Below are 25,099 nucleotides of genomic sequence, written 5' to 3'. Positions count from 1 at the left end.
CAAATGAGACAACTGAGGATCCTCATGGTTAAGTCAGCGGATTGAGGAAGAAGTTATGTGAGGGCCGGCCCTGTGGCTTGGTGGTTGAGTGCGCGCGCTGCGATGCTGGTGGCCCGGGTTCGGATCCCGGGTGCGCATCGAGGCACCACTTCTCCGTTCATCCTGAGGCCGAGTCCCGCATGCAGCAACTGGAGGGATGTGCAGCTACGACATGCAACTGTCCGCTGGGGCTTTGGGGGGAAAAATAAAATTAAAAAAAAAAAAAGAAGTTATGTGAACACTAAGATTCACGGACACACGTCAACCGATTCAAGTTCTCCGCTCAGCCTCTGGGTCGCACTGGCTCCCAAAGGAGGTCCTTCTATACCTGTCCATTGGACATGGTGGTCGCCTTTGTCAGGGCGGTCACGAACAGGTGCGCAGGTTCCATAAGGGGGCCTGACCTAATAAGGGTGGAGCGGGTCTGAAATTCAAACCACCTCTCTCCTCAAGCTATGCACTCTGTTGGTATTGCAAATTATCAGAGGTAAGGATGCCTTTTTTAAATTTGCAGAGGCACTCTCTGCACTAGCAGTGGCCCTCATAATTGCACGTTGTTATGTGACATGAACCTACATACTAGAGCGCAGCAAGTCCTTCCGACACATGCTAACAGAATTTGGGGGCTTCCTTTCCCAGGTTCTGGTTCCTCGGAGAGGTCTAAGTGGCTCCTTACCAAGCCTGCTCACCCGGCTGGATCAGATGCCTGACTATTCCATCTTCCGGGGCTACATCATTGCAAGTACCACGCTCTCTGCACGGCCCACTTGCTCAGGTTACCTAGGAACAGAAATCCCTCACGCATTCTTGTCTCTTTCCATCTCAGCAATATAATCTGGCAAGTGCGATCGAGGCTGCTGATGCTTACACAGTGTTCGCTCCCAACAACGACGCCATTGAGCATTACGTCCGGGAGAAAAAGGTCACAACTCTAGTAGGTATCAGCAAAAATAACCGCAGAAATTGTTTTCTGGAAATTCACACACAACATTTTTCAATCCATCCATCACGTACCATTTCACTCTTGCATTAAAACCTCCTTACCAATATCATGCAGACTCTCTCATACACGAACCTCTCCTGTGCCAGAGCTGCTCATATATTTAGTTCGTATCCCTGGAAACACACACTTGAGCCCATATACACAAGGATGCAGGCGTCCCAGGAACCTGGGAGGATCCTCATGGTTGCCCGCCTCCTCTCCCTCGCTTTGCCCTGTCCCATACAGGGAGAAGTCAGCAGCAGGAACCCAGAGGGAGTGGATCGGCTCTGTCTTCCTCTTATTCTCCCCTCTCTATCTTCCTTGATTCCTAACATCTGGGGCTAAATAGTCACAATTTATCAAAGGATTTTGTGAAATAATAAAAAGCTCCAATCATGCCAGTCTCTGGCTCAAACTCTTGGGTAGATCCCCATTTCTCACAGGACTGAGTCCAAACCACCTCCCCAGGTATTTAAGTCCCCCATAAACTGGCTGCAATTTATCTTATATTCAGTGGTGGCTCCAGAATTTTCATTTAGAAGGAGCCCAGGGTTGTCCCACCCCCAGTCCCCAGCCCTACAATGAGAGAACACATTTGAAGCTGTGTTTGCACAACAAGCACACTATTTTCACTTATATCTTTACATATGGTGACTGAGACGGAGATGCTACTGAGATGAGGACTGACACTTGAAGTCCCTCTAAGCCATCCTTGGGCCCACTGCTGTCTCCCACCAGTTCTCTGCAGAAACCACATGGTCTAAGCAGAGTGATGGTTTCATAGACCCTAAAGAAGTCAAAGACATGTTTGGTGCCTTTGCTCAATATCTACACACACACATACAGACACACACACACACACCCTGCACCCTCAATCAGGAAGGCTGCCCTCCATCCCTCACTACCTCCTGAATCCTCCATACCCATTCTTCAAGTCCAGTCTCACCTCCTCAAGGAAGCTGACTCTGGGCCACCCAAGCTGCAGACAATCCCTGAATTCAGACCATTTTTAAACCCCTTCAGCACTCAAATACCCCTGGTCTGATGAATTGTCTTTTCATCAGTGGGTGGATCTTAGCTCTCCAACCAGACTATAAACTCCATGAAGGCAGGGATGGTATCTCAGATTTTTGTAACTGGCATGTTGAATGAGCAGTAAATTTCAGTCAATCCCATAGCCTTTCTGCTTCCCAAAAAAGTCCTATAATCAACTTTAAGTCGCAGACACAGTTCTCAATTAAGTTTAAAAAAAAAATCCAGCCCCTTGTACTAATCCATTTATTGAACTGAATTTACAATTAAATCTTCTCCCCTCACTGTTTCATGCTGGGGCTTTGTCCAGGCAGGAAATGGAGGAGGGGGCTTGGTCCTTGAATCAGCCAGGATCCATCAAGAGACAGAAACCACATGAGAGAATATTATGAATTACTTATTGGATATAAAGCTGTATAAATATAGTTGAAAGGTAAAAAAGAGAAATAACAACTGCAGGAAGCACAGAGGTAGCAACGGCAGGGAGCATCTGTGACCCCAAAGGCTGGGAGAACAGAGAGAAGAGGCAAGAATTACTAAAACTTAGAAATGAAGAGGAGGAGCTCCGTGGAGCTCTACCTCAGATCTCTGAGGAGGGGGTGCTGACTCCAAGGTCAGCTGGTGCCTCTGATCTTGAAGGAGGGTCCCTGGGAGTCCAAGACCCCAGACCTCTAAGAGAGGGCATCACCCAGCTGGTGCTGATGTCTGGGGGTGGGGAGGGTGTGATACAGCTGGTCTGCGAGCGACAGGCAACCGCCGTCTGGATTCAGCTGCCACTGTCGGGATGAAGGAGCGCGGCTGGAGTGATGCCCAGAGGAACAGGGAGCAAACCGGAAGAGGAGACCCCTTCTCCCTCTTCTGCTCTATTGGGCCTCACAGTCTCCCTCTAGCACTTTCCACTGGCAGAGCCTAACAGGAGCCCTGGCAGAAATGCAGACTACTATCCCAGCCCCAGCGTCAGAAAGCAGAGTGTAGAGGGGGGGTTTGGAGCTGAAAGACAATAACTTAATTAACCCTCTTCTCTCTTTCCTCATATGATGTTTCTATCGCCTTTCCTGATCCCACTAAATTCAGCTTCCATCTCACCAGGTTTGAAGTTGAGGGGTGGGAGTGTTGGTGGTCAGGAAGAGGGTAGAAAGGTTCTTGTCTAACTGGTACTGTCCTGGGATGACACTTCTCTCTTGGGGCCTGGCAAGTGTTTCAAAGCTTGCTCTCTCTCTCTCTCTCTCTCTCTGACACTTTGATAGGTTCTTTAGAGACCCCACCGGTCACTGGTGGTCTCTGACAGCAGTTCCCTCCTTCTGTGTGTATGCACTCTATTCCTGCAGTCATTTCCTCCTCAGACCCCAAGCGTCTAGAGCCCACCTCCAGTTTTCCCATGGAGAGGCCTGTCTGCCCTTCTAGGCAACCACCCAGGATAAGACCTCAGGCGCCAGCTCTCTCAGGCATGGCCTCACATCTGGTCCACAGGACACACGTACACTCTTGTCCCAAGCCCACACTGGGAGTGCAGGCCTGTCCTCCCCACTCTACTGTGGATCAGCATGCCAGCTGTCCCTGGCATGAGATTTCCCCAGTCCCACAGGCCACCCTATCTGCCGGGGACACAGATCAAGCTCCTTGAAACATCCCGTCAGACCTCCTCTCATGACCCTGAAGTGAAAGGCAGCTGGGGTGTGGGGACTCTCTCTTCACAGCAGTTCTCTCCAAAGAAACCATCTTCAAAATCCTCCCCTAACCTTTCACGCCCTCAGTCTGGGTTTTAGGGTCTTGTAACGAGTTCTTGACCATCGTACGTGGAAAATTTGCAAGTTCTCCAAGGTGATGTGTCTTGAATTTAGTATTTAATATCTACTGTGCCCTGACGCCTGGTCAAAACTTTCAGTTCAACAGACTGTTGCTCTTGTAATCCCCACAGTTCCTGGCTCATTGGAGCAGGCCAGTAAGTGACTGAGGACTGGCTGACCCATGGGTTGACTTTCAGTTCTGTGTGTTGTCCAGGAGGAGGACATACTCAAGTATCACGTGGTCTTGGAGGAGAAACTGCTGAAGAATGACCTACACAATGGCATGCACCGGGAGACCATGCTGGGCTTCTCCTACCTTGTCAGCTTCTTCCTGCACGATGACCAGGTGCAGTCCTTTTACTTAAAACCCAGGAATGAGGGTCTTAGCTCCTATCATCCATCATCACTTCCGAATTGGAATAATCTCCCCCGTGCTTCCTAAGCCTTGTCAACAAAAGACAAGTGTCTGTGTTGCACCAGAAAGTAATGACTGAGCCAGACTGCCGAGCTCCCACTCACCTTCCCTGTCACCAGCCTTCGGATAACCAGGGTGGCTTTGCTAATCATGGTATTTGAATCCCAGTAGTCACAGGTGCCCTTCAATACAGATTCCTAACAAACCCAACAGACAGTCCAAAGCAGTCTCCAAGGTGAAAGGGAACCTGACAGCAAAACCTAACTCCCAGGAAGTGGCACTGGCTCCAGGCTATAAGGAGCCTAATGACGTATGTAGGATCCAGCAGCCAAATGAATTAACATTATCATCATTGCTAGATTGTAGAGACTGTGGTCTTAGGACCAAATGACCCCCACACTGGTATTCCGGTATTTATCTCATGCAACCCCTAAATATTTAAAAGTATTTAGAATTCATAAAAAAGAATTAATGAAACTATATATTTAAAATATAAAATTGTATTCATCTATTTCAAACATCAAGTAAGAAGATCGATCTATGAAAATTCAGCAAGAAACTCACAATATAACTCTAATATAGATTCTCATAAAAAATAATAAAAACAAACTACTAAGATAAACGATGCACTATGTTAAAATAAAGGAAGTTTAATCACATAAATTTTTGTGTGTGTGTGTGAGGAAGATCAGCCCTGAGCTAACATCCATGCTAATCCTCCTCTTTTTTTTTGCTGAGGAAGACCGGCTCTGAGCTAACACCTATTGCCAATCCTCCTCCTTTTTTTTGTTCCCCTAAAGCCCCGGTAGATAGTTGTATGTCATAGTTGCACATCCTTCTAGTTGCTCTATGTGGGACATGGTCTCAGCATGGCCGGGGAAGCGGTGCATCGGCGGGCGCCCGGGATCTGAATCCCGGGCCACCAGTAGCTGAGCGCATGCACTTAACTGCTAAGCCACGGGGCCGGCCCGAAATTTTTAATCAATAATAATATTTGGTCCTTTTTAAAAAGTACAATCTTGAAAACAATTTTCTCAGTGGCATCATCATTGAATCGGAATTGAAGTGGATTTTTGTGTACATTTTCTTTAACCTGCTTGGGTAGAAAAAAAAAATCTTTCTGATTCTTGGTTACTTAGGCAATAATCTAATTCCAAACATTTTCCTCTGACTCCTACAAATAATCTCACCTATTGTGTAAGAATTTTGAGGGGATCCTTTTAAATACATTTTCTTATTTTTCCAGGTAAAGCAATTTTTTATTGATAAAGAGCTTACCTTTTTTGTTTTTGTTTTTATCTCTGTCATCTTTTACTTCATCATGTAGAGATGAATATGCCAGTGCAGTTAGTTGAATCAGTTTAATTTCTGTCATTTTCATTTTCCATTTGTTTGGAAATTCTTCAATCTAGAGCAATCTTATAACAGAGGCTTTATCTTACAATAAACAAATAGTTCTATCTTACAATCAAGATTTTGCTTATATCGATAACTCATGTACTTTCTCTTAGGACAATGGAGATGTAGAAAGATGCTCTCTATGTGAGTAGACTTGTGTTCCAACCAAAATTTTAATGCAGCCCATAAGTCTCTGGATACATCTCACAATGAAAATGATTCACTTTTATAATTCCAAATCAACAGTATTATCGCATCAGAAGTTCTGCCATTTTGATATTTTAAGATAGCTCAGCATCTTGGAATTCTGGAAATTTGTGTTGCAATCACCATTTGACACCACCAGGAAGGTACCCTACTAGTTTTCCAAATCTACACAGACCCTGGAACACCTCTGTAGAGCAGAGCCATGATTTATCCCAACATCCAGTGGAAATTCACTTGACTCCAACTAAATCATAAGGAACTTTCACATTCAGTGCAACTTCAAATTACAGCACTTAGTAGAGTCATTGTAATATTGCTGCAGTGGGGAGTTTGGGGGATGTTATTAAACATTTTTAAACCCTGATTGGATATGAACTTGACATCTGCTTAATATAATAAAGAATTTCCCCCTCCTCCCAACCTGAGTCCTGCTACACACCATTCCCCCGCCCACACACACACATACACAGTCATACACACACACCACCCCAATTTTTCAGGGAGCCATTTGTTTCCCGTTATATTAGTTATATTAATGAATGAATTAATGACGTCACTTATTTTGCATTAATAAACCATCAAGGTATCCTTTCCTTAAAAAAATCAAAACAAATCAAATTACAACTCAAAACTGAATTTGTGTTGGCAGCATTTAAATACTGACTTATCCCCCATGTCTTAGATGCTTACAGACACACTAGGTCAAGATGGATACAAACATACCACGAACTCCAAAGAAGTCTCAAGGGAAACTAGGGTAACACAGACCTCTGAGCAGTCTCCGCACACTAGGAAATGGTGTTATCTGGTGGAACACTTTTTACAAACTCTAAAACACTCCAAAACAAGCTAGTTATTTTTATTCTTACATAACTGTCACTTAGCCTTTCTGAGGGTTGCTTGAAACTTAACCATGAAGGAGAGACGTGCTAAAAGTCTAATGAGTTTCATTCTCCACGTCTTGGTTTTGGAAAGCAACACCTTCAGGATCACTAATCTACGGCACAGCTGAGCTCGTCCATGGAGCCATTTGGCCAATAAGCACTAACATAATGATCATGATTTACAATTTTTCAAATAATCATAAACCAATTAATTTGAGGGATGGAAAGAAACCTTAGAGATTATCTAGAACAACCTCTTTCTTTTACAAAAGAGGACATTGAGATTCAGAGGGGAAAAGCAACTGGCCCAATGTCACACAGCTGGATGGTGCCAGATTCAGGACTGTTACTCAGACTCCTGTCTCCTAGGCCAGAGGTCTTTCCACCACAATGTGCTGCCTTCCAGGTGAATATTGGAATATCTCCTAGGCTGTTGTCATATTGATATCCTCCAATCCCCATCTTCCACATTTCTCTTAAAATCACTGCAATAAAAATTTCCATTTAACCTTCTTGTTCACAGCTCTATGTAAATGAGGCTCCAATAAACTACACCAATGTAGCCACTGACAAGGGAGTGATCCATGGCTTGGGGAAAGTTCTGGAAATCCAGAAGAATAGATGTGATAATAACGACACTACTATTTTACGAGTAAGTTATATCCAAAGCCAGTAATGCAACTAAAGAATGTTGGCTTATTTTTTCGTAATTTTTTAAGCACAATACTCATCTATTAGAGTATTTCAACTCAGTTCAAAAACCACTGAGCATCTCTGATGTGCAAAGGACCATACCCAGCTGTAGCTCTACAAAGACAAATGAGACATGACCTCTGCCCTCGTTGGACTCACAATCTAGTGCAATAACTTGTACCTTGAGTGCCTGGGAAAGGTTGCCTGGAAGGTTGTATTGAGCAGAATTCTGAAGCCATGGTCTTCCTCAAAGGGAAAACATGCCATGCCTAGCACAGGCATGGGGAGGGGGCTATGGTGCACCTATGGCATGTGTTGGCCAAGCTTGGTCTACTAGGAGAGAAAATATGGAAATGGGTTATTTCAGTGTAATATAGGATGCAGTAATGAAGACTTTTCACTCCAGTCCATGGGATGGTGGAGGATCTTTCAGTAATAGTAATAACTGCTGACATTTATTGAGCTCTTATTATGTGCCAGGCACTGCTCTAAACATTTTATAGTATTAACCCGTGTAATCCTCACAACACCCTACAAAGTAGGAACTATTGCTATCCCCATTTTACAGATGGGGAAATGAGCCACGGAGAGGTTAAGTAATGCACCTAGGTTCACAGAGCTAGCAAGTGGCAGAGAAGGAGTTCAAATCCAGGCAGTCTGACCCCAGAGCCAGAACTCTGAACAACCACACTCCACTCTCTGGTAGGCACTAAATTAAGAACTAGATGCATTGGCCTCCTCCTGTTTTAGGAACAGGTCACACTTAAGAGTGTCTGTCATTCTTAACTTGTGCTCTTTGTTTTGTGGTAGCATATATGATCTCCACCCTGACCCCTCAGCTGGACCATGTGCTCCCATGGCTGGGCACTGTATGTGACACAGCCCCTTAGTCTCTGAATCTGGCCCAATTCACTAAATAATGGATTTTCAATAAATGAGGGTCATTGTTAAAGGAATTAGGATTTAAATGAGATAACACCTCCACATATTAAAGGATTATTAGCATCAGAAGACAATTATGGAGGAAAGCTTGGATGCTCCAACATCCAAGACCGGAAGTAGTAGAAGTGCTTGTCTCAAAGAACATTGAGGAGGTTGACCAGATGAGCTTCTCTAATATCTTTCTGATTTTCAATTCTATATCCTAAAATCTTCAGCTCCGAGGTCTGGAAAATATTTGCAGCCTCATTTTGCACTAAAAGTAATAACCAGGAAATGTTCTCTTTGTCTCTCTGCTTTACCCAGGGAAAGTGTGGGAAGTGTCCCCAGCAGCCCATCTGCCCACTTGGAACTAAACCGCTTGTAAGTATTTTGTCTGTTTTGATAAAACAGTTTCCAGATCCCAGGGAGGTCCAAATAACTAAACGAATCTCAAGCATATCTTTTTTTCACTGCCCTCATCCCTTCGCTTATTTTTAATTTAATTTTATCTTTTATGTTGTATGCATCTTTCTAAAGTCTTAATCCTTGGACCAAAGTGAAATTTTGATTAATAAATAAATAGAAATGGGTTCATCTCAACCGACGCACAAGGCAGGAAGAGATTTTTCACTTTTTTCTTTTTACAGAGTACTACCTTGTGGTATAATTACTTCGATTTTACCACCTGGTGTTCTGGCAGCCAACATTGTGTTTCTGTGTTTTCTTTCTTGTGAAGCATCTCCAAGAAACCATCTCCCTCACTTTCCAGAACATTTTAGTTGGAGAGACAGCCACACATCACTAACCTGCTTGCTTTTAGAGGTTGGAAAACTTTTCTTAACTAAACAGCTGATGTAATCATCACTATTTCATAGGGTGAAGAGACGAGGAAATGTATCTATACCGTTTATTTCATGGGCAAGCGATCCATGTTCATTGGGTGCCAGCCGAAATGTGTGAAGACTGTCATTGTGAGTATGATGATTTAACCATCCTGCTAATTATTGCAGTGACATCGGGAAATTTAATCGTATGTTATACTTTAAATGCCTTTGCATGGATTCTTTCTGCCGCCTCTGCTTCCTGCTCATTATCTTCATTATCAGTCATTCAAAGTAGCAGTGGGAGCAATACAACTCAGGACAGTCCTGTAAGTCAGCAAATAGGTAAAAGCTGCACTAGTCAATTACATGATGAGGAAATTGAGGGGCTGAGAAGCTAGGAGGACCTCCATGTTCTCACAACAGGGTGAAATGCCCTGTGAGCTTGCTTATAAGCAAAAAGATGGAGGAAAGGGCCAATTTCCTAAGGAAAGATAAAGTGCACCTGGTCATTTAGAAAACAGGACCCCAGAGCTAAGCACCTCTGGGCTGCTGCTTTGGAGACTGCAGGAAAATTCTTTCGGTACTGCTTCTTTCCCAGAAGACTAGACATGGCCTCTGCCTATCCTACAGAGGCGAGGTGCTCTGGCCCTTAAGCTGCAGAGTGTGGGGCAGCAGGAGATTTTGTGTTTTAAAGGCATGCAAGAATAAAGGCAGACCCAAGCCAAGCAGACATCCTGCAGGGCTTTCCCTACGGCCCCCCTTCTTTCTCACTTTTCTTCATCCTCTTCTCTGACTTGCCTTTTTCCTTTCCCTCTTTCCTACCTCCTCGGCGGAGGCCTCCATCCTGTTCCTAGCACCCTGGAAGTTGCTTCGCCTCACCCGGTTCTCAGGGGTCCTCCCCACCCCTCCAGGTGAGGTCAAAGCTAGAGCACACATCCAGTCCCACCAGCGGGATTTCTACTCCGCGGCTGGACAAAACCAAAAGACGGAAGTGCAGGTCCAGCCTTGTCCTTCCATTTCAGACGAGAGAGTGCTGTGCCGGCTTCTTCGGTCCCCAGTGCCAGCCCTGCCCAGGGAAAGCGGAGAACGTCTGCTTTGGAAACGGGATCTGCCTGGACGGAATGAATGGCACGGGCGTGTGTGAGTGTGGAGAGGGCTTCAGGGGGACGGCCTGCGAGACCTGCGCTGAGGGCAAGTACGGCATCCACTGCGACCAAGGTGCGCACTCTCCTCCCCACCCAGGCAGGCTCCTGGGCTCCCGAAACCAGCCAGGAATGTGCAAGAAAAGAGTGATTCCCCACGTGCTCCCTAAAGGGCCGGTCTCAGCAGGTGGGCTAGAATCCCACCTCTATTATCATGTGAATTACAAGAACGTCTGTGTTGTGTAATTTGCATTAGGCAGTGTTTCCAAACATTTTCAGTCACTAACCTGGACCTACCAACCCACCCCCAGCCTGTTCATTGACATTCCCCACCCCAACCACTGATTCTGTATTTGCCTGTGTGCACTGGTCCTTATGGTTACACTCTCAGTTTTGGACATTGCTTGATAGTTTGAAATGCACATTTGTGCACATTATCTCATTTAATCCACACAGAACCTTATAGCCTTGGGTATTGTTGTACCCATTTTACAGATGAGGATATTAAGGCAAAGAAGTTGAATGACTTCCCCCAAGGTCACACCTGATGCGAGGCAGAGCTGAGATTTGCATGCACACCTTCTTGGCTCCAGAGCCTTGCTCTTGAATCATGCTGTCCTCAATGTGAAGATCACTCTGTTAATTCACCCTCAGCAACACTCAAAGCTGTTTTCACAAAAATCGTGATCTGTTTGAGCCGAGTCCTCTGCATCCTCTCACCCTGATTTCCTTGTGCCCAGGGACACACACCTATGAGAGGGTTGACTTAGGAGGAGGGGTTCCCTAATCCATGATGAGAGGACAAAGCATTTTTTCTACCCTGTACTAAAAACTGTAAATTTGACCTGGCTATCACTGTTTTCTCATCAGCTAGTCCAAGCCAGACAAAATCAATATATAACTGAATCATTATAATTGGGCTATATAAGATATAATTGGAATTATAGTACTGATTTGTTCTATGTTTTTTGGAAGAGTTTTCTGCTTGCGTTTATGCGGGAGTTCCTAACCTAAGTTTCCATAGATGACTTTCTTGGGGTCCAGCAAACCCCCAAAGCTAAATGCTTTTTTCTGGGGAAGGCATCCAGAGCTTACATCCAGTTCTCAAAGAGGCTCATGACGCTGCTGTGTAAGAAAGGAATCGGCATTTCTCTGTTGTGGAAGAAGGCAGGGCCACTCCAGGTTTATCTACACCTAGTGGACTTCTTTCTGAAGTCCGCTCTTAGGGAACAAACGTGGTTCCATCCCAACGGGTCCCCCATAACCCTGGGTCTTCAGGTAACCTTAGCTGAGGACACTCTCACCCTCCTTGGGTCACTGGCCCGCAGTGCTGCACAGTCCCAAAGCTGTGGTCTCGGCTGAAGCACGACCTGATCCCCCTGTTATCCTGCTCGATTCTATCGCCCACGACCCTGCCTCCTCTGAATCCAGCCCTCCTTTAAAGACAACAATTCTCTGGAACGGCGTTGGAGAATTAAGTGCACTGAAGTGAAACTTTATAGTAACTGATAAATGAGTTATTAAGCACAAGTCAGCAATCTGACCATTTGTGGGCATTTTTCCACTTAGCATGTTCTTGTGTCCACGGGAGATGCAACCAAGGACCCTCGGGTGACGGCTCCTGTGACTGTGACGTTGGCTGGCGAGGAGTGAAATGTGACAGTGGTAAGGGCCAGCCCCTCAGTCCTAATGATCTGTTCTTAGCCTCACTTCTCAGCAGCTACATTTTTTTCCTTTCTAAAATAGAAATGACAGGGGCCAGCCTGGTGGTGTAGTGGTTAAGTTCAGCGTGCTCAGCTTCAGCGGCCCAGGGTTCGTGGGTTTGGATCCCAGGCGTGGACCTACACACACTCATCAAGCCATGCTATGACAGCATCCCACATACAAAAATAGAGGAAAGACTGGCACAGATGTTAGCTCAGGGCCAATCTTCCTCACCAAAAAAAATAAAATAAAATAGAAATGACACCTTTATTACTTCCTTTGGCAATCAAAGTGATTCCTATTTGCAGCAAAAAGTTTGTAAAATAAAGAAAAGAAGAAAATAAAAATTGCTCATACTCCCAAGGCAGAAAAGAACTATCATTAATATTTTATGTTAGTGTTCCAACCTTTTTCTAGGTATATATTTATTTATTTATTTATTTATTTTGTGAGGGAGATCAGCCCTGAGCTAACATCCGTGCTAATCTTCCTCTTTTTGCTGAGGAAGACCAGCTCTGAGCTAACATCTATTGCCAATCCTCCTCCTTTTTTTCTTCCCCAAAGCCCCAGTAGACAGTTGTATGTCACAGTTGCACATCCTTCTAGTTGCCGTATGTGGGACGCGGCCTCAGCATGGCCAGAGAAGTGGTGCATCGGTGCCTGGGCCGCCAGTAGCGGAGCGCGCGGACTTAACCACTAAGCCACCGGGCCGGCCCTTCTAGGTATATAAACATATGTGTTTGGGATCATACTCTATATACTGTTTTGTAACCTACTTTTTCACTTCACCTTATATAATGGATATCTTTCTAGGTGAATAAATATAGATAAATATCATTTTTTTAATTTCCATATAATGTTCCATTATATGACTGTACCACACTTTTTTAAAACAATTTTATCTTATCATAATAATGCTGCAATGAATATCTCCTATATACATCTTTTTGCATTTGTCTAATTAATTCATTTAGTCCTATTTCTAGAGATGAGTTTTCTGAGTCAGAAGTTGGCACTTTGGGGGGAGGATTTCCTGCTTATTGCCAAGTTGTTTTCCAGAGATTCTATCAATCTGTTTTCCCGGCAACAGGGTCTGAGCAGGCCCATGTCCCCCAACCCCACAGCACTGCGCTGATGGTTCCTAATGTGATCCAGGTGAGCGTGATCAGAGGAAACAGAATTTCAGGCAGAAAAAGCACGTGGAATAGCACAGATGTGGGACAGCTCTGCACATTTAGGGATCCGAGCAGGAGAGGAGTAGAGGGGCAAAGAGGGAAATTGAATAAGAACAGGCTGGAGGTGTAGGTGGGAGTCTGATGGTAAAAGGCTAAGGAGGTGGACCTTCTGCTGAAGCCAATAGGAAGCCAATGAAAGGTTTTAAACAGGGCAACAACAGGATCTTATTTGCATTTTAGAAAGATCATTCTGACACTGGATTAGAGAGACTACCCCTAGAAGCAGGTATCAGAGGCTCCCCCTCTCCTGGGGCGGGGGCTGGGGAGGAGTCGCAGGTACCTGCCAGCCCAATGAGGGCTCCCGGAATGTGGGGTTGTCAGAGGGAGTGTCTTTGCTCAGAGCTCCAGTTGATGCTAAAATCAAGGGAATGCAGAGTTAAGAGTTGGTTGAAAAGGTGAAGTCAGAAGTCTGAATGGTCCCAAGCCAAGGAGACATCCTAGAGCAGATATCAAATGCTGGGGTGCAGAGCCGGGGCCCAGAGGGCCTGGGAGAGGGGAGCAGGAAACAATGGAGTCACATAAACAGGAAGACAATCTAGGGGAATACCTAGAATAGATAAGCACTTAAGTGACAGCCATGGATAATCTATGGCTGTCACTTACGTGCTTATAAGAGCATGGTGCATGGGAGGACCGACCGCATTTAAAGGGACAGGGAACAGTCTGGAAGCTGTGGCAAGTTTTCAGGAGGCAATTAATGGAAGTCTGAACTAAGGCGGTGGCCTGACTGTGGCAGGAGAAATGGAGACATTTGATTGTCAGATGAGGTAGAATGGAGAGCACACGGTGACTAGACGCAGGAAGGAATGAATAGGGAGCAGCTGACTGTGTGGACAGTGGGCCAACTCTGGAAGAGGACAGCTAGGGGTAGTTCAGTTCGGGGGAGGTTGAGTTTGAGGTGCCAGAGAGCATCTGAGTGGAGATGCGCAGGAGTCGTTAGCTCATTCATTCATCCATCAGATACTTGCCGAGCTCCTGCCAGACGCTGGCAATGCGCTAGGGACACTGCAGTGAGCATGTGGCCCCCGCCCTCGGCAGTGTGCAGTCTGGGAGAGACGTTCTCAGGTCCCGACAGTGGCAGTAGAGCAGGCAGTGGGATCTGTGGGTGTAAGACTCAGGAGTGAGGTCAAGGCTGGAGATACAAATGCAAGAGCCATCCCTGAGCAGAGAGAAGTGTGTAAGCTTCACACTATGAAGGGGAAGAAAGCAGCGCCAAGGACAGACCACTGGACTCACTCCTCTTCCCGCTTTATCTACTGTGAAGAAAGATCCCCACCCTACTGCTCACCCAATCTAGAAACTACCCAGTCAGCCTCCACGCCGCCCTCTCCCTCACTACCATATCTAAATCATTCTACCCCCCACATCCCTTCCTCCTGCTCCTCCTCTCACCAGCAGCCTTGTGATCTGTCTCTTTGCCTTCTCCCCATCTCCCATCTCCCTCCACTTCACATTGCTGCCAGAGAGAACTTTCCAAAATACAGATGTCTTAGTTCCGACTCCTATAACAAAGTACCATAGACTGGAGGGCTTATAAACAATGGAAATTCATTTCTCACAGTTCTGGAGGGCGGAAGTCTGAGATCAGGGTGCCAGCCTGGTCGGGTTCTGGTAAGAACCCACTTCTGTGTTGCAGACTGCTGACTTCTCATGTCTTCACATGGCAGAATGGGCAAGGGAGCTCTCTGGGGTTTCTTTTTTTTTTTTTTTTAATTTTTTGTTATTGCAGTAACATTGGTTTATAACATTGTATAAATTTCAGGTGTACATCATTATACTTCTTTCTAGTTCTGCATAGATTACATCATGTTCACCACCCAAATACTAATTACAACCCATCACCACACACACGTGCCGAATTATCCCTTTCACCCTCCTCCCTTCCCCCTTCCCCTCTGGTAACCACTGATCCAATCTCTGTATCTATGTGTTTGTTGTTGTTATTATCTACTACTTAATGAGTGAAATCATACGGTATTTGACCTTCTGCCTCTGACTTGTTTCACTTTGCATAATACCCTCAATGTCCATCCATATTGTCACAAATGGCTGGATTTCATCGTTTCTTATGGCTGAGTAGTATTCCATTGTATATATATACCACATCTTCTTTATCCATTCATCCCTTGATGGGCACTTAGGTTGCTTCCAAGTCTTAGCTATCGTGAATAACGCTGCAATGAACACAGGGCTGCAAGTATCTTTACGCATTGGTGTTTTCAAGTTCTTTGGATAAATACCCAGCAGTGGAATAGCTGGATCCTATGGTAGTTCTATCCTTGACTTTTTGAGGAATCTCCATACTGTTTTCCATAGTGGCTGCACCAGTTTGCACTCCCACCAGCAGTGTATGAGAGTTCCCTTCTCTCCACATCCTCTCCAACACTTTTTGTTTCCTGTCTTGTTAATTATAGCCATCCTGACGGGCATGAGGTGATATCTCATTGTAGTTTTGATTTGCATTTCCCTGATAGTTAATGATGTTGAACATCTTTTCATGTGCCTGTTGGCCGTCCGTATATCTTCTTTGGAAAAATGACTGTTCAGGTCTTTTGCCCATTTTTTAATTGCCTTGTTAGTTTTTTTGTTGTTGAGATGCATGTGTTCTTTATACATTTTGGAGATTAACCCCTTATCGGATGTATGGTTTGCAAATATCTTCTCCCAATTGTTAGGTTGTCTTTTCGTTTTGTTGATGGTTTCCTTTGCTGTGCAGAAGCCTTTTAGTTTGATGTAGTCCCATTTGTTTATTTTTTCTATTGTTTCTCTTGCCCGGTCAGACATGGTGCTTGCAAATATGTTGCTAAGACCAATGTCAAAGAGCGTACTGCCTATGTTTTCTTCTAGAAGTTTCGTAGTTTCAAGTCTTACATTCAAGTCTTTAATCCATTTTGAGTTAATTTTTGTGTATGGTGTAAGGTAAGGGTCTACTTTCATTTTTTTGCATGTGGCTGTCCAGTTTTCCCAACACCATTTGTTGAAGAGACTTTCTTTTCTCCATGGTATGTTCTTGGCTCCTTTGTCGAAGATTAGCTGTCCATAGATGTGGGGGTTTATTTCTGGGCGTTCGATTCTATTCCATTGATCTGTGTGTCTGTTTTTGTGCCAGTACCATGCTGTTTTGGTTACTATAGCTTTGTAGTATATTTTGAAATCAGGGTGTGTGATACCTCCAGCTTTGTTCTTTTTTCTCAGGATTCCTGTAGCTATTCGGGGTCTTTTGTTGTTCCATATAAATTTTAGGATTCTTTGTTCTATTTCTGTGAAAAATGTTGTTGGAACTTTGATAGGGATTGCATTGAATCTATAGATGGCTTTAGGAAGTATGGACATCTTAACTATGTTATCCTTCCAATCCAAGAGCACGGAATATCTTTCCATTTCTTTGTGTTTTCTTCAATTTCTTTCAGCAATGTTTTATAGTTTTCAGTGTACAGATCTTTCACCTCTCTGGTTAAGTTTATTCCTAGGTATTTCATTCTTTTTGTTGCATTTGTAAATAGGATTGTATTCTTAATTTCTCTTTCTGCTACTTCGTTGTTAGTGTATAGAAATGCAACTGATTTTTGTATGTTGATTTTGTATCTGGGGTCTCTTTATAAGGACGCTAATCTCATTTGTGAGGACTCCACCCTCATGACCTAATCACTTCCCAAAGGCCCCACCTCCTAATACCATCACATTGGAGATTAGGTTTCACGTATGGATTTGGGAGGAGACACAAACATCCAGTCTATAGCAATAGATAAGATCACATTTCCCATCCCCTCCCCAGGACTTGACAACCTGCTATGGTTCTTCATAGCCTACAGGAGAAAGTTCACTGCCTACAGGAGAAACACCTTAGCAGGGTGGAGTACAAAGCTATTCACCAATTGGCACTCACCCAGTTTTCCAGCCTGGTCTCCAGTGCACACCCTGCACGAGGAGCTTCCAGCCTAGTAATGGAAATAAATGTTCAATAGTGTTCAAAAAATAGTGGTATGGGAGTGCAGAGCAAAGAGCCTCTAGACTAGAACAAAAAAGACAATTCCTTTGTCCTTGTGCAAACTCCCCACTCCCAAGCCCATGGCAGACATCACTAATCAATCATTGCACTCCTTACCTCTGAGGCCAGATGGGGCGCCACATTCTTCTCAAAGGAGCAAACCGTGTAGTCACTACCAGTTAATTCAAGTTGGCTCAAAGGTTTAGAGCAGATTTAGAGGATCTAGAAAATGATTGTTATTTCAATAGAGAGAGAATGGAGAGAAAGGGATTTCCAGGCTCAAGGAATAGCATACATAAAGACACAAATTTGCATGGCCTCCACTCCAGCCCGTTGGAGCCTATAACTGTTCCCTCTGACACAAAACAAACCACTTTTGCAGCCAGGTCTGTTTCAGGACCTTCTGTGCAACGTGGCCAGGCCCAATGAGATTTCTAGCCCAAAAGCTCTTAGCATGAGCATCCTCCCCAAAGGGTACTCCTTCCTCATCCCTAACAATTTCTTTCTGGATCCTCTCATGCCAGGAAATACCTCTTAGCTGGGCATCCAAGATCACGAACCCGTGTTATGTCCAGGAAATTTAGGAATTAATTCATCAAATAGATAGTATCTGCTGGGCGCCAGGCCCTATTTCTGCATATGCAAAAAAAAAAGTCTTAATATTAGTCATAATTAGGTGCTTGCTTGTTTGTATCACTCCATAATAAAATGATGAAAAACTAGAAAGAATAAAGAATGTAGGAAATATAAATAAAAGTAAAAAATCAAGCCCCGGGGAGGGACATGCATCAACACCCGGGCCCCAGTGGAGGACACTGTATTTACTCATCCCTGCATCCTCACCGCCTGGCACGGGGCCTGGCACACAGGAGACACTCCAGTATATGGGTCCTTCAGATTGGGCTCTGAGCTTCCTGGCAGCCAATGTAAAAAAGGATTTACATGGTCACGTAGTTTTCCAGAGTTCGCATGATGCATGCCAGTTACTTCCGAGGAAGTAAAACTTTTCCTAGCACCGAGCACAAAGTTCTTAGTGAGGTTTAGTAAAAGAGGGCTGACACAGCGCTGGTTCTCTTTTCCAGAGATCACAAAGGACAGCTGCAACGGGACGTGCCACACCAGCGCCAAGTAGGTCCCTCCGAGCCCCTCTTGGGGACTGTGCCAAGGGGATTCTTTCCCAACAGTGTCCACTCCAGGCCCTATCCTCCAGGAAGTAGTTTCCTGAGACCGTTTCTGACAATTTAGGATACATTTAAGTATGAAACTAAAAATATCTCTGAAAAGGGGAGCTGGCCCTGGGGCCCAGTTGTTAAGTTTGGCACGCGCCGCTTTGGCGGCCTGGGTTCGTGGGTCCGGATCCCGGGTTCACGGGTTCGGGTGCTATGCTGTGGTAGTGACCCACATAGAAAAATAGACAAAGATTGGCACAGATGTTAGCTCAGGGCTAATCTTCCTCAGCAAAAAAAAAAAAAAATCTCGGAAAAGGCCACCATCAACTTGCCAGATCCAGCCTGTTGAACAAGCTGGCATTTGAGTTACCTGGCATGTCGGCAAAAATGCCTGTTGTAACCCCCAGTTGAAGCCACTTTCAGAGAGGCAGAAGGAGCCCAGTGGGCCTCGCATTCGTCAAACATTACTCCCTATTCTCAGCCAAGCCTTACTTGACTCCATACTCCTAACTCCCAGAGGGGCTTAATCGGTTAATTAATTAAAAGCCCAGTAGCTGGAGTTAGATCTGAATTCGAATCAGCCTCTGTCATTTTCATTAACTGCAAGAACTTGAGTCAATTATTTAATGCCTCTAAGTCTTGGTTTCTCCATCTGTAAATGAGAATAATGATAATATCTATTTGTTGGAGTTGTTGGAGATTGTGTAGGTTACGTGAAGTAATGTGTGAAGCACAGCTCTCCAAAGGTTGGTAGCCACCCTCCTGACCCCTGGGCCGATGGCTGCATGTACATGCTCTGTAGTTTGCATGATGAATGGCTGCAGTTTTAGCTGCCCGTGGCGGGGCCGTACTAGGAATGGACCTCGAGTGCCTCATGGGGGCAGGAGCTGGGATGCTGGAGATGAAGGGGTGTGGGTGTCGTGTGTTTTTCTACAAACAGCATTTGCCCTGTCTCGTTGCAGCTGCCTTCTCAATCCGGATGGCACAGCCTCGTGCAAATGTGCGGCAGGATTCCAAGGGAACGGGACCGTCTGCACAGGTAAGTGAAGAAGGAATTTGTTGGGGGTGACGAGGCTAGCAGAAGCTGTTGAGAGATCTGTGTCCCTGCAGACTGAACGGGCAGCTGCTACCAACCGTTGACAGTGAACTAGAAGTAACAGGGCAGCTGACTGTGCCCGGGGGGATAGGAAACCAACTGTTCATGGATAGGGCATGTTGGTTTTGAGATGGGCAGGCACCTGCTCCTGTTTTCCTCTCTGATGGTGGTTCACAGCCTTGACCACAATGGGAATCACCTGGAGAGCATTAAAAAACACTGATTTGATTGACCGGGGGTGTGGCCTGGGCGTGGGGACTCTGGAATGGGAAAGAAAAGGGCTTGAGCCCTGGGTCTTCCTCCTACCACCCACATGGCCTTGGGTGGATCTCTTAGCTGCTCTGAGCCCCCTTCGCTCATTTGCAAAGTAAACACAAAACTACCTCCTCTGCAGAGTGGGTTTTAGGATGAAATGAGCTCTCTGTGCCCAATGGCAGAATGATGCAGCTATTAAAAACAGCCCCAGCATTGGACTCCCGGATTTGACTCTTAAGTGCTTATAACTTGTGTTACTTTGGGAAAGTTGCTTGACTGCTCTGTGCATCATTTTTTCGTCTGTAAGTTGCAGATAATAGGAGAATCTCCCTCCCTGGATTGTTGGATGATAACCTGGATTAATGTCTGGGAAGTGCTTAGAACAGCCCTGGCACAGAGCACTCAGTAAATGTGAGCTAATACTCTTATGGCGCCCAACACGTATTTGGTGCCAGAACAGTGGAAATGCTTAGCATCATTTTCCTCTTGAGCAGGGTATCTGGGCAGGCTTTGGGCCAGATTGTGGCAGAGCTGAACAATGATCACACCAACCTGCTTTCTAGACAATCTTACCCCGGGCATTCTCCCAGTGTGCAGGTACCCTGACCCTGGTTCCAGATGTTTCCTGCAGTAGGATGTATACAGTATGCTAGTGAAAACAGCTGGAAAGGACAAATAACTGGGATGTTTTTGTTGCCCTCTGTTTTTAGGAAAAATGGCAAAAGCAAAAGATACAAGTTAATATGGGAACAACCAACATTTCTATAACATTTTCATATACATTATCAGATGTGAGTCCCCAAACCTGTAAACAAACCTCTATGGGGGATCTCGAAGTTTATATGAATTAAGTGGCTTGTTCAAAGTCAGATGGTGAGTGAAGGCCAAGCCAAGACTCAAACACATGCCTTGGGACTCCAAGAGGATCTTGGGACTCCACTTGGATCACTCCAGGTGATCCACTTTGAATTAATTTTTGTATATGTTGTGAGGTTGAGGTCCAAATTCATTCTTTTGCATGTGGATATCCAGTTGTCTCAGATTTGTTAAAAAGATTATTCATTCCCCCATTGAAACATCTTGGCACCTTTGTAGAAAATCAACTGACCATAGATGTATGGGTTTATTTCTAGACTCTCAATTCTGTTCCATATTTTATATATATATATTCTTACGCCAGTACCACACTGTCTTTATTACTAAAGCTTTGTAGTAAGTTTTGAAATTAGGGAATGTGAGTCCTCCAACTTTGTTCTTTTTCAAGATTGTTTTGACTATTCTGGGCCTTTTGAATTTACATATGAATTTTGGGATCATCTTGTCAATTTATGCAAAGAAGTCAGCTGGGATTTGGAGGGAGATTGCATTGAATCTGGAGATCAATTTGGGGAATAGTGTCACCTTAACAATATTAATTCTTCCCATGAGTGAACATGGAACATCTTTCCTTTATTTAGGTCTTCTTTAATTTCTTTCAACAATGTTTGTAGTTTCCATACTGTAAGTTTTATACTTTGTTTGTTAAAGGTATTCCAAAGTATTTTATTCTTTTTGATGCTATTGTAAATGGAATTGTTTTCTTAATTTCGTTTTCAGTTTGCTCATTGCTACTGTATAGAAATACAATTGATTTTTGTCTATTGATCTTGAATCCTGCAACTTTATTGAACTGTTTATTAGTTTTAATAGCTTTTTAGTGGATTCCTTAGGATTTTCCATGTACAAGATCATGTCATCTGCAAATAGAGATGGTTTTACTTCCCCTCTGCCAATCTAGATTCCTTTTCTTTTCCTTTCTGGCCTAATTGCCCTGGCTGGAAATTCCAGTACAATGTTGAAAAGAAGTGGTAAGAGCAGACGTCCTTGTCTTACTCCTGATCACCGGGGAAAGCACGCAGTCTTTCACCATTAAGCACAACGTTGGCTGTGGGTTTTTCACAGATGGCCTTTATCGGGTTAAGGACGTTTCCTTCTATTTCTAGTCTGTTGAGTGTTTTTATCATTAAAGATGTTGATTTCATCAAATGCTTTTGTTCCTTCTATTGAGATGATCATATGGTTTTTGTCTTTAATTCTATTGATATGCTAATATGTGCGCATATGTAATATGCGCACATAGGACATATATGCATATGTAATGCGTATTACTTTAATCAATTTTTGGATGTTAAACCATCTTGCATTCCTATATAAATCCCATTTGGTTATGGTATATAATCCTTTTTATATATTGCAAAATTTGACTTGCAAGTATTTTCTTGACAATTGTTGTGTCTATATTCATAAGGGATATTGGTCTCTAGTTTTCTTGTGATATCTTTGTCTGGTTTTAATATCAGGGTCATACTGGCCTCAGAAAATGAATTGCAAAGTCTTCCTTCCTCTTCCAGTTTTTGGAAGAGTTTGTGAAAATTTGGTTCTTATTCTTTTCTAAATATCTGGTAAATTCATCAGTGAAGGCATCTGGTGCTTTGCAGGCTTTTGAATTATCCATATTTAATCCAATGCCTGCCATTTTGAAGTATCTTCCATTTCTCAATGACTCAAGTAAAAATGCATCCATGGTTTTTTCTTCCCCCTCTCCCTCTCCTCTGTTCTGTGTCATCGCTCTCCTCTATAGCAATCAATGCCTGTGAGATCAGCAATGGAGGCTGCTCTACTAAGGCTCACTGTAAAAGAACCACCCCAGGAAGCCGGACGTGTGTGTGCAAGGCAGGCTATGCTGGCGATGGCATCGTGTGCTTAGGTAGGTACCATCCTTCATCCATCCAGTGGCAATGGTTTAAGAGTCAGAGCCCTGTGAAATGATCCTGATGTGTGAGCTCCTATTATCAGGCCATACCACTGCTGGGATCATCTTTCAGTTTATCTGGGCAGGAAGGTGTGAAAATGTGACTGGAGGGGTATGAAGGTGTGTGATGTCCAAAAATCCCTCTGGAAAGAGAAAAGGGGAAAGCTTTTTTGAATTAAACATTATGATGGTGACTGAATTTTTAAATATTTATTCTTCTTTTATACAAGTAGCACATACTCACTATAGAAATATTAGAGAATGCGTATATGCTGGGAAAAAAATTCTGGAGATAACCACTCATTATTGTTGTATTACCCCATTTTGCTATGTATACACATACTTTTTTAAACAAAACTTCTGTCTCATGATAGATAGTATTTAGTATGCTTAGCAATATGACAGAACAACTCTCCCTGAAATTAAGTATACCTCCAAATCATTATTTTAATGGCTACACACTGTTCTACTATAAAGTTATGCCATAGTAAGTTGTCTGAATTTTAACTTTTTAGCTATAAAAAAAATACTCACAGGGGCCGGCCTGGTGGCATAGTGGTTAAGTATGGGTGCTCCCTTTCAGCGGCCTGGGGTTCACAGGTTCGGATCCCAGGCACGGACCTATACACAGCTTGTCAAGCCATGCTGTGGCAGGAGTCCCACATATAAAGTAGAGGAAGATGGGCACAGATGTTAGCCCAGGGCCAATCTTCCTCAGCAAAAAGAGGAGGATTGGCAACAGATGTTAGCTCAGGTCTAATCTTCCTCACCAAAAAAAAAAAAAAAATTCACACAGAAGAGTTGCAGGAATAGCACAAAAAAAGGACCCACTTACACTTTACCTAGATTCACTTATTGTTAATATTTTGCCCCATTTCCTTTATTATTTGCTCTATTTATGTATATACACATTTTTTCTAAACCATTTGAGAGTAAGCTATATAGATATAATATTCCCTTTATCCTTAAATACTTGAGTATATCTGAGAATAAGGATAGACTCCTACATAATCACAGCACAGTTAACTTCAGTAAATTTATTATTGATATAATACTTTTGTCTAATTATCATTTGTATTCTGATTTCATCAATTGACCCAATAATGTCCTTTTTTGACATTTTTTTCGTCTAGTGCAGGGTCCAGTTTAGGGTTAGGTATTGCATTTAGTTGTTGTGTCTCTTCAGTCTCCTTTAATCTGGATGGTTCCTCACCCTTGCTTTGTCTTTTATGACATTGACATTTTGGAATAATATAGTCCACCACCCCAACTTTTTTTTTTTTTTTTTTTAAAGATTTTTTATTTTTTTTTTTTTTCCCCCCAAAGCCCCAGTAGATAGTTGTGTGTCATAGCCGCACATCCTCCTAGTTGCTGTATGTGGGACGCGGCCTCAGCATGGCCGGAGAAGCAGTGCGTCGGTGCGAGCCCGGGATCCGAACCCGGGTCGCCAGCAGTGGAGCGCGCTCACTTAACCACTAAGCCACGGGGCCGGCCCTTTTTTTTTTTCTTTATAGCATGTCCTTCATTTTGGCTTTGTCTGATGTTTTTTCATAATTATATTCAGATTATGCATTCCAGACCCGATATCACACAAGTGATATTGCATCCTTCTTAGGATATCACACTAGAGGCTCGCAATTTCCACCTGCCTCTCGTTTGTGATGTTAATTTTGGCCACTTGGTCAAGGTGCTGTCTCATTTTCCACTGTTCAGTTACTTTTTTCCCCTTTGTTACCAGTAAGTGATGGGTGGGGAGACACTTTAACACCAAGCAAATATCCTGCTCCTCATCAAAATATCCTCCTAAATCTATCATCTATTGATGATTCTTCCCTGAACCAATTATATTGTGATGGTTGCAAACGATTTTTTTTAATTCCTTAATCTCTTCATTCATAGCATGTTGGGTTGGACTCCAAGATTCTATGATTCCAAGTCCTTGGCTGCAAACACTCATATTCAATTGATAGAGGGACAGATTCAAGCCCATCGACTGTGCCTCTGCTGGCACAGTCCCATCCCAGAGGAGTGGATTTTGAGAAACCACATCTGGTACGCTCCCTGTTGGGTTACTTCGACTTCAGAGTTGTCAGAAAACTGAATCACACTTTGACACCCTCGGTCAGTTAGCCGTCTTGGCTGGTCCCTCAAAATGTCTGTGCTTGAGAATGAGACTTGATTCTCATGCCAGGTGTGGGCTTTTTGTTTTAAAGAGATCAACCCGTGTCTGGAGAACCATGGCGGCTGTCACAAGAATGCAGAGTGCACGCAGACAGGACCCAACCAGGTGAGCTCTACCTCCCCGGGTGGCTTACATTTTCCTAGGAGCAAGTTCCTGGGTCCTTAGACCCAGGCCTAAGGGGAAGAGGACCTTTCTTTTAGCTTTCTGATGCCCAGAATTCCACAATTTTTCTTTGGCTTGAGACTCTGAAATGCATGTGCCACAGCAGAAGATAATATTTCTAGGCCCTCTGTCAGTCACATATTCTCTACCATAGGGAAACTTGCAGCTCCTCCCTAGAGAGGAGGTTTGGGGA

General features: G+C 44.0%; 1 protein-coding gene across 1 annotated transcript in view; it reads left to right on the top strand.

The window, feature by feature from the left end:
• The window catches only part of STAB2 (stabilin 2), a 153,692-nt gene that overhangs the window by 82,725 nt on the left and 45,868 nt on the right, over positions 1-25,099 (top strand). Inside the window, exons 32-43 of the mRNA XM_004418038.3 lie at positions 679-777; positions 866-973; positions 4,055-4,186; positions 7,268-7,396; positions 8,683-8,739; positions 9,234-9,329; positions 10,205-10,400; positions 11,894-11,989; positions 18,334-18,379; positions 19,383-19,459; positions 22,392-22,517; positions 24,776-24,849. Of these exons, the coding sequence (XP_004418095.2) occupies positions 679-777; positions 866-973; positions 4,055-4,186; positions 7,268-7,396; positions 8,683-8,739; positions 9,234-9,329; positions 10,205-10,400; positions 11,894-11,989; positions 18,334-18,379; positions 19,383-19,459; positions 22,392-22,517; positions 24,776-24,849 (1,236 nt within the window). The remainder of the gene's footprint in view (positions 1-678; positions 778-865; positions 974-4,054; positions 4,187-7,267; positions 7,397-8,682; positions 8,740-9,233; positions 9,330-10,204; positions 10,401-11,893; positions 11,990-18,333; positions 18,380-19,382; positions 19,460-22,391; positions 22,518-24,775; positions 24,850-25,099) is intronic.

The sequence above is a fragment of the Ceratotherium simum genome, chromosome 25, assembly GCF_057802395.1.
Source record: "Ceratotherium simum simum isolate JZ-2026a chromosome 25, ASM5780239v1, whole genome shotgun sequence".
In the NCBI taxonomy this organism is placed as follows: domain Eukaryota; kingdom Metazoa; phylum Chordata; class Mammalia; order Perissodactyla; family Rhinocerotidae; genus Ceratotherium; species Ceratotherium simum.
Note: the sequence above shows the minus strand (reverse complement) of the source record. Positions and strands in the feature narration are given on the sequence as shown.